Source organism: Bison bison, unplaced genomic scaffold, assembly GCF_000754665.1.
Source record: "Bison bison bison isolate TAMUID 2011002044 unplaced genomic scaffold, Bison_UMD1.0 scf7180017864109, whole genome shotgun sequence".
Classification (NCBI taxonomy): domain Eukaryota; kingdom Metazoa; phylum Chordata; class Mammalia; order Artiodactyla; family Bovidae; genus Bison; species Bison bison.
Window position 1 is genome coordinate 1,896,655 of NW_011494681.1, and position 13,267 is coordinate 1,909,921.

The 13,267-nt window shown below is 37.4% G+C and overlaps 2 protein-coding genes across 6 annotated transcripts in view; both read left to right on the top strand.

The window, feature by feature from the left end:
- KLHL7 (kelch-like family member 7) overlaps window positions 1-1,895 on the top strand; it is a 56,668-nt gene extending 54,773 nt beyond the window's left edge. For all 4 annotated transcript variants that reach the window (XM_010839042.1, XM_010839043.1, XM_010839044.1 and 1 more), the window contains one exon: window positions 511-1,895. In XM_010839042.1, the coding sequence (XP_010837344.1) occupies window positions 511-794 (284 nt within the window). In that variant the 3' untranslated portion in view covers window positions 795-1,895. The remainder of the gene's footprint in view (window positions 1-510) is intronic.
- Window positions 1,896-4,228: 2,333 nt separating this feature from the next.
- The window catches only part of NUPL2 (nucleoporin like 2), a 29,581-nt gene continuing 20,542 nt past the window's right edge, over window positions 4,229-13,267 (top strand). For both annotated transcript variants that reach the window (XM_010839046.1, XM_010839047.1), the window contains exons 1-3: window positions 4,229-7,671; window positions 10,313-10,541; window positions 11,905-11,999. In XM_010839046.1, the coding sequence (XP_010837348.1) occupies window positions 7,560-7,671; window positions 10,313-10,541; window positions 11,905-11,999 (436 nt within the window). In that variant the 5' untranslated portion in view covers window positions 4,229-7,559. The remainder of the gene's footprint in view (window positions 7,672-10,312; window positions 10,542-11,904; window positions 12,000-13,267) is intronic.

A 13,267-nucleotide genomic window follows, 5' to 3' on the forward strand; every position in this document is an offset into this window, starting at 1 on the left:
TTTAATAATGTAGAATTTGGACTGAATCTACAGATAGATTCCACAAAGCCTATTTTAGTCAGTACCTTCAATCTTTAAGAATAACAAAGAAATAACTTCTTTTCCTTCTTCTCTTTCCATTGATATTTTTCATAAACTGCTGACAGATAAATGGTAGAAGGAAAAAGAACATTTGAATAACTGTAATCAAACTTAATCAGAAAGAAACTTCATTGAGTGGTTTCCTTTTTAATTTTTCCACAGCAGATAGAACATTTTTAGTTTTATAGAATAAATTTTAAGTATTTATGGTCTAAAATGATAAATAAAAAATTAAGTTAAATTCCTATTGTGTTAAAATCAGAATAAGAATTTAGGTAGTAGATATGTAAGGATTCATTATAAAATTGTTACAACTTTTCTGTATGTTTGAACTTTTTCATAAAAAATGTTTGGAAAAATATGAAGAATTATTACTTTAAGAGATTGTAGAATTTTTCACATAGTCGTTCATGTTTTATTCTTTTGAAGGTGGTCTGGACAATGTGGAATATTATGATATTAAGTTAAACGAATGGAAGATGGTCTCACCAATGCCATGGAAGGGAGTAACAGTGAAGTGTGCAGCAGTCGGCTCTATAGTTTATGTCTTGGCTGGTTTTCAAGGTGTGGGTCGACTAGGAAACATCCTTGAATATAATACTGAAACAGACAAATGGGTTGCCAACTCCAAAGTCCGAGCTTTTCCAGTAACAAGTTGTTTAATTTGTGTTGTTGATACTTGCGGAGCAAATGAAGAAACCCTTGAAACATGAAAAACTGAACCTCAAGATTCATTGGAGACTCAAAAATATGGCCACCCGTGCTTTGTTCCAAGAGTGCAGTCACAAAGTTTTAGTTTGGTGTTTTGTTTTTTTTTTTCCAAGGAGTTTTCAAGTAAAGTAAGATTCATGTAAAATATTTTCTTTTATATGGATTTCCTTCCTAATTGAAAGACTGTATTTCCACTGGCCATGTAACCAAGAACAAATCTAGCAAACTTGTAAAATTATAAGCACTTGGTGAAAACATGAATTCTTAAATGAATTTCACATTTGTAAGTATGATTATAGCAGAATGGGGGACTGACTCATGATTGAAGCAGTCTCATGTTAGCTCTAGATTCTATTTTCATACATCATAGAAGTGCTATGTAGTTATGTCTGTTTCTCTTCAGTCAAAAACTAAGAAATAGTATGAATTGTAAGTCAAAGATAGTTCTGATGGAGCAGCTTAGTCTCATGTAATTTTGCTTGTCTTCATTTGTTCCATTTAGTGCCAAATGTATTCCATTTTAAAAGCAAGCCAGAGTGAGTCAAACCATACACTTATATCTCATAAAAACATTTTGGGAGTTAAAATGTAATCAACTCCTCATGAACTATATTCAGTACAATTAAATAATTCCATCTTTTTAACACAAAACGTCAAGCTTAGCACCCATCATTAATTTACTTCACTTTTTTAACCCAGGGATTAAAAAAGGATTATACCTCTTCAGTGCTCACTCTGTTAATATTACCTAGCAAAAGAAAGCTACTTAGAGCAAATTCTAGGTCACTAGAATATCACTGATAGTGATACACTGTCAATGTTGAATTTTAACTTCTTATAGATTAAAAAGGTACATAATTTCTTTTCCTTAGCATAACATATCAGCAAATTTGACCCAGTTGTCTCTAAAAGCTTTGTAATTGAGTTACATATTTGTCATATTACTTATATGTGCTCAGTAAATCTTTTACAAACCCAACTGTTCATTTCTTTCCTAGTAATGTTTTGCCCTTTTACATTATGAAATGTATGGAATGAGCCATGTAAAGCTGTCACCATCAATGTTTTTAAACCTGATAATATTAAATATTTTTAAACTTCAAGCAGACTGCTAAGTTCATTCTTCACTTAAATGTGTTAGGTAGTTTTTAACTTGTGAAGCAATGTTTCTTTTTAAATTTTTATTCTTTATATGAGGGTTAAGGGAATTATAAAAGATAAAGGTAGATATATTTCCATTTATGTAAGGTTTTATGTACATTACAGTTCTATTAATTTATGAGTCATACAATTCACTTGTTTAAAGTGTACCACTCATTGATCTTAAATATATGTACAGAGTTATGCAACCATCACCCTAATTAGGGAACACGTTCTTCACCATAAAAAGAAACGCTATACTTATTAGCAGTTACTCCCCATTTTCCCTGTATTACTTCCTAATGGCTCCTATAACAAGTTACCATAAACTTCATTGCTTAAACAACAGAAATTTACTCTTTCACAGTTTGGGAGGCCAGAAATCCTAAATTAAGATATTGAAAGGGTTGATTCCTTCTGGAGTTTCTGAGGGAAAAACTTCTCTTGCCTCTCCTGTATTTTCTGGTGGCTGCTGGCAAGCCAGGTATTTGTTGACTTTTAACTGCATCACTCCAGTCATTGCTTCTGTCTTCACATGGCCTTTTCCCTTGTGTGTGTCTGTCTGTCTTCTGGTACTGTTAAAAGTCATTGGATTTAGCTCACCCTCCTCACTGGTGGAGGGCATGGCAACCCACTCCAGTATTCTCTCCTGGAGAATCCCATAGACAGAGGAGCCTGGAGGGCTCGCAAAGAGTCGGACATTACTGAAGCAACTTAGCATGCACGCATGCACCTCTTTGTATTTTTTCAATTAATTTATTTTTTAATTGAAGGATAATTGCTTTACAGAATTTTGTTGTTTTCTGTCAAACCTCAACATGAATCACACACCTCTTTATCTTAACCAATGACTGTCTCCAAAATAAGGTCTCATTTTAGAGTTTTAGGGAGATATTACTCAACCCAGTTCTATCTCCCAAAGGACTCCATCCCTAGGTAACCATTAATCTTTCTTTTTCTAGACTTTGTTATTCTGAACAATTTTATGTTGGGTTTTGACCTTTGCTCTCTGTTGGGAAAAAATGTGTAATATTTTTGAGGGTAGAATATTGATTTGTCATATCTCAATTTGGTTATATATTATGTAGTTACTTAATATTACTTAAATAATTTCCCAAATGGAATATACAACTGTTTAAGGTATTTTAAATAGATTACCCATTTCTTTAGGTTATATCTGCTGACTAGAACACACTGTGATAATGCAGATAGCTTTGATGTAGGTTATAACGATGGAGAAGGCAATGGCACCCCACTCCAGTACTCTTGCCTGGAAAATCCCATGGACGGAGAAGCCTGGTAGGCTGTAGTCCATGGGGTCTCGAAGTTGTACACGACTGCGTGACTTCACTTTCACTTTTCACTTTCATGCATTGGAGAAGGAAATGGCAACCCACTCCAGTGTTCTTGCCTGGAGAATCCCAGGGACGGGGGAGCCTGGTGGGCTGCCGTCTATGGGGTCGCACAGAGTCGGACACGACTGAAGTGACTTAGCAGCAGCAGCAGCAGGTTATAATGAAATGTGTGTGTGTTTTTCCTTAGTAATCTTAGTAATTCTAATTATTGTCTGTTTTCTGTCCTGGAAATAGTCTATGATATTGTTGATATCAGGATAATGAGTATAATATGTTGGTAAGTATATTTTCTATTGCTTTCCTACTCAAAATTCCTATCCTATTTAGTTAACATGTTAATATTGTGTTTTTTGCAGTGATGCTATTTAGATGACATAACAATTCAGTTTATACTTTTGAAAATCACAGTGTGAACATGAAATTTTAATGTCTTGAAAAAAGTTGTTGCTATCAAAAACATTTAGTCATGAAAAGGAGCCACTTTTAAAAACCAACAGTCTGTATTTCTGTTGAAATGTCACTCTTACTAACTAGAAAGCTTTTTTACTTTCCAGAGCTTTAGCCTCTTCTGATAACAAAGCTGTAAAATGGGATTCAAGGTCTGGTTTATTCAGTTCTTGTAGGGGATTTCCCCGTCTTCCAACCACCCACTGAATTTGTTAGCACTATCCATGTTTAATCTCCAAGAGCATTTTTCTTTTTATGATTGTCCTTTTCTACAGCATGTTGGTCTTGTTTCAGGTTGTCCTTAGGACATTTTAGTTTGCTTTTGTGTGTGTGTGTCACTCAGTTGTGTCTCTTTGCACACCCATGGACTACAGCCCGCCAGGCTCCTCTGTCCATGGAATTCTCCAGGCAAGAATACTGGAGTGGGTTGCCATGCCCTCCTTCAGATTCAGGGGATCTTCCCCACCCAGGGATCAAACCCAGGTCTCCTGAATTGCAGGCAAATTCTTTACCATCTGAGCCACCTTAACATTACTTTTGCTATTGGTGTGTTTCTCTTTCTTCTCACTTCTTTTTCAACTGCTTTGATCTTTCCTGTTGGAATCTGTCCTCAAACATCTGGTCCTTGACTGTGCATTTATATTTAAAATGAGATGTTAAAAAATTGTGACCTTTCATGTACAAGCGTGAGCTGAAGTGTCAGAGAACTTCATCATATGATAAGGAAATGGCTGCCTATTTTTGTTGGAGATTGGTAAAAGATCTCATAGATACTTTTCTGGGATGTCTGATTCTCAAGAAAATAAAACTTCCAAACTCCCACCTTTTGCAAGGGGGAGGGCAAACTAGGAAGAGACTGTCCTCCTGGCTGCAGGATCTCTGAGCTCAGGCAAAGCACCATTCAACAGGCATAGTTTGGTTCCTCTTTGTCAGTATCATAACTTGCCCCTCTATATTTACATCCTGGACTCTGAAGCCTCTCTCCTTACATTTTTGTCAAGAAAAACACCTATCTCCCATCAGGTAGGTGTGAACGGTTCACCCTTTTCCAATGCCTGGTGGTTCTTAATTCTTGAGGCCTCTTAATTTTCAGCCTTCTTTGGGGACACCAGTTGTCCACCTTAAAGGCATATGACTCTTCCTCTAAGAAATTTACTATGTACTCTTATATGTACATTCAGTCTTCATAAATTGTGGTTTGAAATTATGGTTTTCTCCTAGTATAATCAAAGACAAAGTTTTTGCTTGTTTTCCCTCTTATTTTGAGATATTTTCAAGCGGAAAGGGAGGCAGAGGTATTTTTATTGTCACCTTGAAATTAGATGTTTTCTTCCTATGGCCCCACTCTCTTGATTTCCATCTACTCCTCCACTATCACTAATGAGTTCTACATTCCTCAGTCCTTGACTCTCATCATCTCACACAGCACTTTATCTTCTCCACCCTCACCCTCATTTAAAGCTTCAGCCTAACTGGTATTATTTTAGGTCTTTGATGCCAGCAAAGTCCTTATACATGCTGGCATCTGCATGGATGAGAAGTCATTGGCCACAAAGAGAGAATGGTTACCACAAGGGGACTGCTCAAAATAGATATGTTAAGAATAATGGGAGCCAAGTTTCTCAGTGTGAAAGAGGAAAAAAAACAGAAGGGAAATAAAATTAATTCTGTGATCTTGGATTGAAATTGGAGGTTATCAAAGTGTGAAGTCATACATATAGAAACCGAAATGTGCGTTGATGTAAATGTGTCTGTCTATAGTATATGTTCTCTAGCAATGCCCATGAAAGGATTTGGGAACAAAGATATCGCAAAAGCAATGAACAAACTTAAGAGCTCAGATCTTGGCTTCTAAGTACCACCAAAACAGACCCAGATCTCCTTGGAGAGCAGGGAAAGTGTCAGATGACCCTGGAGCATCTTTTAGGCCAGGAAGTGAAGTGCTCAAAGAAGCATGAGATGTTTCAATTGGGAATGATTTGCACATGAAAATAAATGATAGTAACAAAGAATAACCCAGTGAATAAAATTGGAAACTCTAAGTCTATACTGATAGGAATAAATAAATGAGTGAATTAAAAGTTTGGTGAGGAATGAGGTTTTACATACTTTCAAAGTCTCTCCCTTTTGTTATTAATAACAGAGGAAAAGAGTAATTTTAGAGTGGAGCAGCTTGCCAGATAACACCTGAAGTGATCAAAGTGAACATTACAATTAATGGGACAAACTGACGTGCACAACTTGACAGGTGCATTGTGAAGACCATGGATGCCAAAGATGCATAATCTAAATCTAACGAAACACTTAGGTCTGCATTAAGGAAATTTTATAAAATAGCTGTAAGCCAAGGTAATGAAAGTCAAGGAGGGACTGAGAAAATATTCCAGAATGAAGAAGCCTGAAGAAATATGAGTAAGGCAATGATAATTTTGAACTGCATCCTTGTCACTTAAAGGACATTATTGGGACATTTTTAAGGCAAAATACGAATAGAACCTAAGGATTAGTAGTATGCAGCAATACTAATGTCCTAATTTTGGTTATTATATTGTGGTTAAGTAGAATGTCCTTGTTTGTAGGAAATAAAATAATTGGGTGGTGGGGCATCAAGTCTATAATAAAGTCTCAAGTGGCTCAGGAAAACGTTCATGTAACTCTCCCACAGTTTTTTTTTTTTTCCCCCAAAAGAAATGAAAGGAATTTAAAAAATATATATACTAGATTGCACCAGTTATTCTCAGCGCTCTGTAGATTCCACTGTGTTCAAAATCCAAAGTATATGAGCAAAAACAATGGCTGATCTTTTTATTTTAAACTACCAGGGACAAACCTGTAATCCAACAGATCTATCGACTCACTGCAACCAAGAAGACGGCACACTAGAGGAACTGTAGTGTGTTTCACCACACAATGGAAAAGGTAGTTGTAGGAATAGTAGGAAAGGTGGAGTTCAGGTAAAATCTAAATGAAACAGTTTTGATACTCCCAAAGCATAGCAGAGCAGTGTAATGATGCATCAACACCAGATCTGGAGTGAGAAGTGGATGTAGGGTCATGTTTCTTTGGAAACCACAAAGTTAAGACGATATGAACTTGTTTTTTTCCAGGAATCCCCCTATCCGCAGCTCTGCACCTGGTTAGAAACAGAAGCTGCTTCTCTGTGTCAGGTGTCTTAGATCCTCTAGGCAACGAGTGGAATGTTTCATTATTACTGATAAAAGTTCACATAGCAACGTTCACGTGGGTTTTCAAAGAACAAAGTTTCTCTGTTTAAGAATGTAGTACTCACCCAAAGATGCCGGTTGTTATGATACTTTTTAGTTGCACTTTGTCCTTAAATCTGTTTCCTGTAAACGTTTCAACTGGCTTACATTGTTACCCATCCTAATGAACGGCTGGCCAGGTTTTAATTAAGCAGTTACAAATGAAAATACGACTATGCTTCTCAAATCACAGCTAATACTCCTCCCAGGGCTGAAGTCCTTAGTTTGCCTGACCAACTTTCTTTCCTCTCATTTGAGATCTCAAGCCTACATCGAACAAGACCCTGCATCAAGCTCTTAAGCGCCTTTCTCCGCAAAACCGTTCAAGCATCCCGCCCTCTCAACGTTGCGCTCAGGGCGTGCCGGGCGGGCCCACTCTTCTCAAATCTTATTGGGTAAAATCCTCGCCTCTCATCACACTATGGGCGGGACAATAGAGAAAAGGCCTTTACCAGGCGCAAGAAGATGACATCACAGTAGCGGAGCCGGGACCTCTGGTTGCTCTGGGCTCTGCTCGCTGAGGGTGCCAAATGAAGACCGCTCCGTTCGCGACACCGTCGCCATGACCATTTGTCAGTTCTTCCTTCAAGGCCGCTGCCGCTTCGGAGACCGGTGCTGGAACGAACATCCCGGCCCCAGGGGTGCCGGCGGAGGACGGCAGCAGCAGCCCTCAGGTAATGTTTCCCTCAATCCTTCGCAGCTAGCCGAGCAGGGGAAGGCCTGACGTGGGGCCGGGCGGGCGAGGATCCGGCGTCCCTCCTGGGGCCGGCCGCTGGGCACAGCGCCGCGGCGTACCAGTCAGGTGACGCGGACGTGCCCGCGCCGTCCCCTCGCCCGCCCCGCCACTGACGTTTTCGCCCTTTGATTAGGAATTACGGCTGATTTTGTTAAGTGGGCGGCAGCTTATTCATGGTTACAGTGAAAAACAACGAATTTTCAAGTCGTAATTACGTATTAAAACTACCTAGTCTTTGCACGGCAGTGGTTTCAGAATTGGCGTAAGTCGACCTAGACGCCTCCTTGCTGTAACATTGTACTATTCCGGGTACTTGTTTTTCCCGTTGATGCTTTTAATGTAATTTTTTTTCTAAACTTATTTCTAGGGAGAGGCTAGTAAGTGGGGCCAGAGTCACGGCTCTTTGGGGAAGTCGAGAACTCCTTTGAAAATCTAATAAAAGCTGCTGCTGCTGCTGCTGCTAAGTCGCTTCAGTCGTGTCCGACTCTGTGCGACCCCATAGACGGCAGCCCACCAGGCTCCCCCGTCCCTAGGATTCTCCAGGCAAGAACACTGGAGTGGGTTGCCATGTCCTTCTCCAATGCATGAAAGTGAAAAGTGAAAGTGAAGTCGCCCTGTCATGTCCGACTCTTCGCGACCCCATGGACTGCAGCCTACCAGGCTCCTCCGTCCATGGGATTTTCCAGGCACGAGTACTGGAGTGGGTTGCCATTAGGCTACAGAGCCGTAAACCTCATAAATGCACATGCTTATAAAATTGGAGGTAAAATCGGGAGAGTGGGCTGCTCAATTAAGAACTCTGAGCTCTAAGGTAAAGGTATGCAGGACTATGGTGACCTGCCTTCTGGGCCTAAGTCATTGTCGAAATTGGAGTATTTCACTAAATCAATTGTGGATAATGCAACTGTCTTCAAGGAGAGGAGGGATCCGATGTGAATCTATAGTACAATGCAAGGTTTTAGAGGTCAGATGAATAGTTAGACTTTCTTAGAACTGAGACTTAGTTCTTAAAAAGTACCACAGGATACTGATCGCCTCTCCCTTCTCTTTCCTCCTGTACTGCAATTCATCTGACGTTTAAACCTTTTGTTGCATTGTGGTTTCACTTTTATAGCTCTTCCAGATGACAGTCTTTTTGAATTACCCACAGTTAGTCTAGTGAAATACTCCAAACCAAAAATTAGGACTCGGGATCAGACAAATGTGAGTATTTCCAGGAACAACAAAATGTAATATTTAACATTCTGTGGAGACTTACTCTAAATATAGTACAGAATAAATGTTGAATGGATAGATTTATGGGTTTTAAAAGAGTAAATAAAACTAGTTAAATAAACAGTGTACCTAATACCCAGAAATAAATAAATGCTTGCAGAATCAGGAAGTATGAAGGCCAAAAGCTATATCCAAATGATGGAATGAATTTCTTCAGTTGTGAAGGAAAAAAGATCAAACTCTAGAAAAATACAATATTGTTAACCCTTACTTGCAGGATCTGGTCTAGCAATGTTCCCCCTTTCCTCTTTGGTTTTGTTAAGTAGTTTTAGAATTGGGAGATGAATTTTTTAAAGTAGTGTATCTCCCATCACTCCAGTTTTATTGTACATATTTAATAGCATATCTCCTAATTCAGTTAGAAACGTGGTGAATTATCTTGGCCCCAACTGAGAAGTGATGAATAAATGATATAGTTGAAGTGATAAGATTTTTTTTCAATATAGAGACAGAAAGGAGAAAGTCCTGTTGGCTCATTTTGATAGTTATAAGAATACTAAAAATATGGTTATAATAGAGGAAGTCAATGCACTTTATTCATATGTAAACTACCGCTACAATTCTCATATGGAAAATAGGAGGATAGGTTTTCTTTCTCAGAATACTGAGTCAAATAGATTTACCCGTCTATCAAGGACAGAAGGTAGAATCTAATTTTTTCAATAAACTTCTTAATACATTGGTCTTTTTTTCAGATTTTACTACTATATAGGGCCCAATTGGGGAGCAAAGAATGATACAGATACAGCTTTTTATCATGAAGGAGCTTATGATATAGGTTACATGCCTTCTGTCCACTCCATTATCAAACAATTGTTTAATAAACTTACATCATAATTTTTCTGTGGATTTACAGTCCTCCCAGTCTTGTTAAAATAGATCATTGTGTGATTTGTTGCTACTGTGTGTGTGTGTTTGTGCGCTCAGTTGCTCAGTCGTGTCCGACTCTTTTGCAACCCCACGGGCTGTAGTCCTCCAGGGTCCTCTGTCCATGGGATTTCCCAAGCGAGAATACTGGAGTAGGTTGCCATTTCCTTCTCCAGGGCATCTTCCCGACCCAGGGATCAAACCTGCATCTCCTGCACTGCAGGCAGATTCTTTACTACCAGCCAAGCCCCTTTGTTGATATTACACTTAATTCTATAAATTGAAAATGAAGTTTTGTAATTTAAAATGAGTGGGCATGTAGTGCCTGTCGAATCTTTACATAATATCTGCATATAATAAGAAAAAATATAATGAAATTTTTAGAGATTGAAAACATGAGTTGCTAGTAAAATTATTTATTTTGTTGTTTATTTCAGGTAGTAACAGAAGAGGATGGAATACCACCAATCAGAGATATTCCAGTGTTATCCAGCCATCCAGTTTCTCCAAGCCTACACCATGGGGGGGCAGCAGAGATCAAGAAAAGCCATCTTTTGCTACTTTTGATTCTGGAGAGTCTGCTAGCAAGAACAGGGGATTTGGCTTATCTCAGAACCCATTTGCTTCACCTGGCTCTGATGACCAGAAAGATGATAAGAAGCTTCTGTAAGTGAAAACCTTCAGAAAAATTACCACCCATTTGCTTATTTTTTTCCAAAAGCACCTATAATATTTCCTTAAAAAAGAAGTGATCCTATTACTTTATTAAATTGTTATAAAATCAAAATAAGCAAAAGAAAAAGCATCCATGATCAGAGGTAATCTCTGTTTTGCAGGTGTCATGCTAGACTTTATTTCAACTTAAAATGTGATTCTTCTATATCAGTGCAGTGTCTTCTTGGGGATAATTACTCTTTTTCCACTTTTCTATCAATGATACTAAACTGAATATCTTTCTAAGGTAATCCTGCTTATGTTAAATTATGAGTTCTTTACAAAGTATGAGGTGATTTAAAGCAGTTTTTGATTTTTGAGGTCACTTACAGCATCTTGTATTTTTCTTTCTATAATAAAACTTTTACTTCAGTTACTTCATGCAAACATTTGACTTCATTGTTGTGGAGTACATTTCTTATCATTTATTAAGAACATTTGTAGTTCTCAAAATTCTACATTTGTAGAATTTATGACTGGTGCTGAAACAGTGCCTGGCTGTATATAAGTAAGTGTTCCCTCAGCTCCCAGCAACTAGGACAGTGCTTAAATATATTCATTAGTCTTTTATATCCCATAATTAAATTAGAACTAGTTGTAAACGTTTTGAGCCATGTATCATATACAATTGAGTAAGTAAAATAAGACAAATGAAACATTCCTTCCTATATTTGATGTTATTGTAAAAATCTGAAATTTTAGTATTATTTTATTATCAACTACCATTCTTACTTCATTAATTGTGCCATCCTGGGTAAGAGGGAAATATTTAATTTAGAGCTGAATATATCCATGACTCTGCTAACAAATTAACCATGGACATGAGTCTGTTCCGTTTTTGCAAAATGTGAGAGTTAGACAAAATGATCTCTGAAGTCCTACCTACTTAAATATTTTCTGGTTCTTTATTACTTACTGGTTCTTTCTTTCTCAGTTAAATGATCATTGATGTTAATTATAATGAACAGAGAAAATTAAAGGTAATATTGTGTATTTTAAAATGTTAAGTTAGTATTATGTATTTTATATTTCAGTTCTTTAAGATGTATATAGTACTGTAGTGAGTTCTCAATAAATATATTGGTTAATGGTTCAGTGTACTGGAAAACCAAAATTATAAATGTCTTTGATATTATAATATTTATAATCATGAAGTGCAGCTCATATTTTTGCAAACTTCTGCTTTGAAGGACACTTCAGAAAATATAGTGGAAAATCTAAAATTATATATTTTCTATAACAGTCACTGAAAATTATCAATGATAAATTTTACCAAGCAGAAGAAAAAGATCTTTTGCCATTTTTATTTTTTTAGGGAAGGAATTGTTAAAGATATGGAGGTTTGGGAATCATCAGGGCAGTGGATGTTTTCTTCTTATTCTCCGGTGAAAAAGAAACCGAATATTTCAGGTAACTAGAAATTATGTGTTTTTAAAATGTGTTTTACCGCTATTATTTTCTAAAACCAAGACCAGATCAAAAAAAGAAATTAACGAAAAATTTAGCTACAGTTAGGGGAGTTTGGACATTGTTTAAAATACCTGAATATTCTACCAGAACTTTGTAATTCAGAGATTGAGGTTGGAAGATATAGTTCAAGATATATTGATCCCTTGGGAAAACCAGTAAAATGAGGACTTGCCACTTGCCACATTTCTAATTCTGTAAGCCTAAGAAGAGGCTCTACTTCCTTGGTTCCCTGTAAATGCTACTTCGGAACCTTTAGCTGCCTGCAGAGAATAGAAGAGTCATATTATACCTGCCATTGGGCTTTGACTCTGTTCTCTTTCTTTCCTCTTTTTTTCTAAGGTTAGTTATTTTTAATAAAGCATGTTGATACCTCTTCTGGAGGTAATGTTTGAAGTTAGGGAGCCTTAGAATGCTCCTTTTTTCCCCACTTTCTTTTGTCCATAGCTCATTTGGGGCTGAAAGCTAGACCACCACAGTTTTCTAAGCCTGCTTTTGAGTGGTCCTAGGCCCTATGAAGTTGAACAGGAAGTCATTGGAAAATGAGGGCCCTTTCAGTCTCTCAGAACTCTGGAATTTCTGTCTCTGCTCTACCTGCTCATTCTCTGTGAGTATTTGTGTCACACCACTCCTTAGTCATTTATTTACTAATCATTCAGCAAATACTTATTGAATTTCTTTTTTGCCACGCCTCATTCTAGGTGGTAGGGATATAGCAGTGAGTAAGATAGCTAAGATCCATCCCTCATGAGATTTATGTTCTTGAGGGATGGAGGCAATAAGCAATACAAATAAATAATTTTAAATAATGATTTTTCTGTAAAAGTAATAAGTGTTAAGCCTTTTTTAAAAAGTTCAGAATTGGACATGATGCCTAATGTCCTAAAGCGGTGGTTCTCAATGTAAAATACAGATCCCTCAGCAGCATTGTTAGATAAAATATAGGACATCCAGTTAAATTTAAATTTCAGATAAGTAATGACATTTTTAGTATATGGATATCCCATGTACTATTTGGGACATACTTACACTTTTTTGTTTTTTGGCTTTGGCCTTACCATATGGCTTGTAGGGTGTTAACATTCCCTGACCAGGATTTGAACCCAGGCCCATGGCAGTGAAAGCATGAAGTCTTAACCCTGGACTGCTAGGATATACTACCTTTTGAAGTATTTGTTTGTCAGAAATTCCAATTTAATTGGGCATCCTGT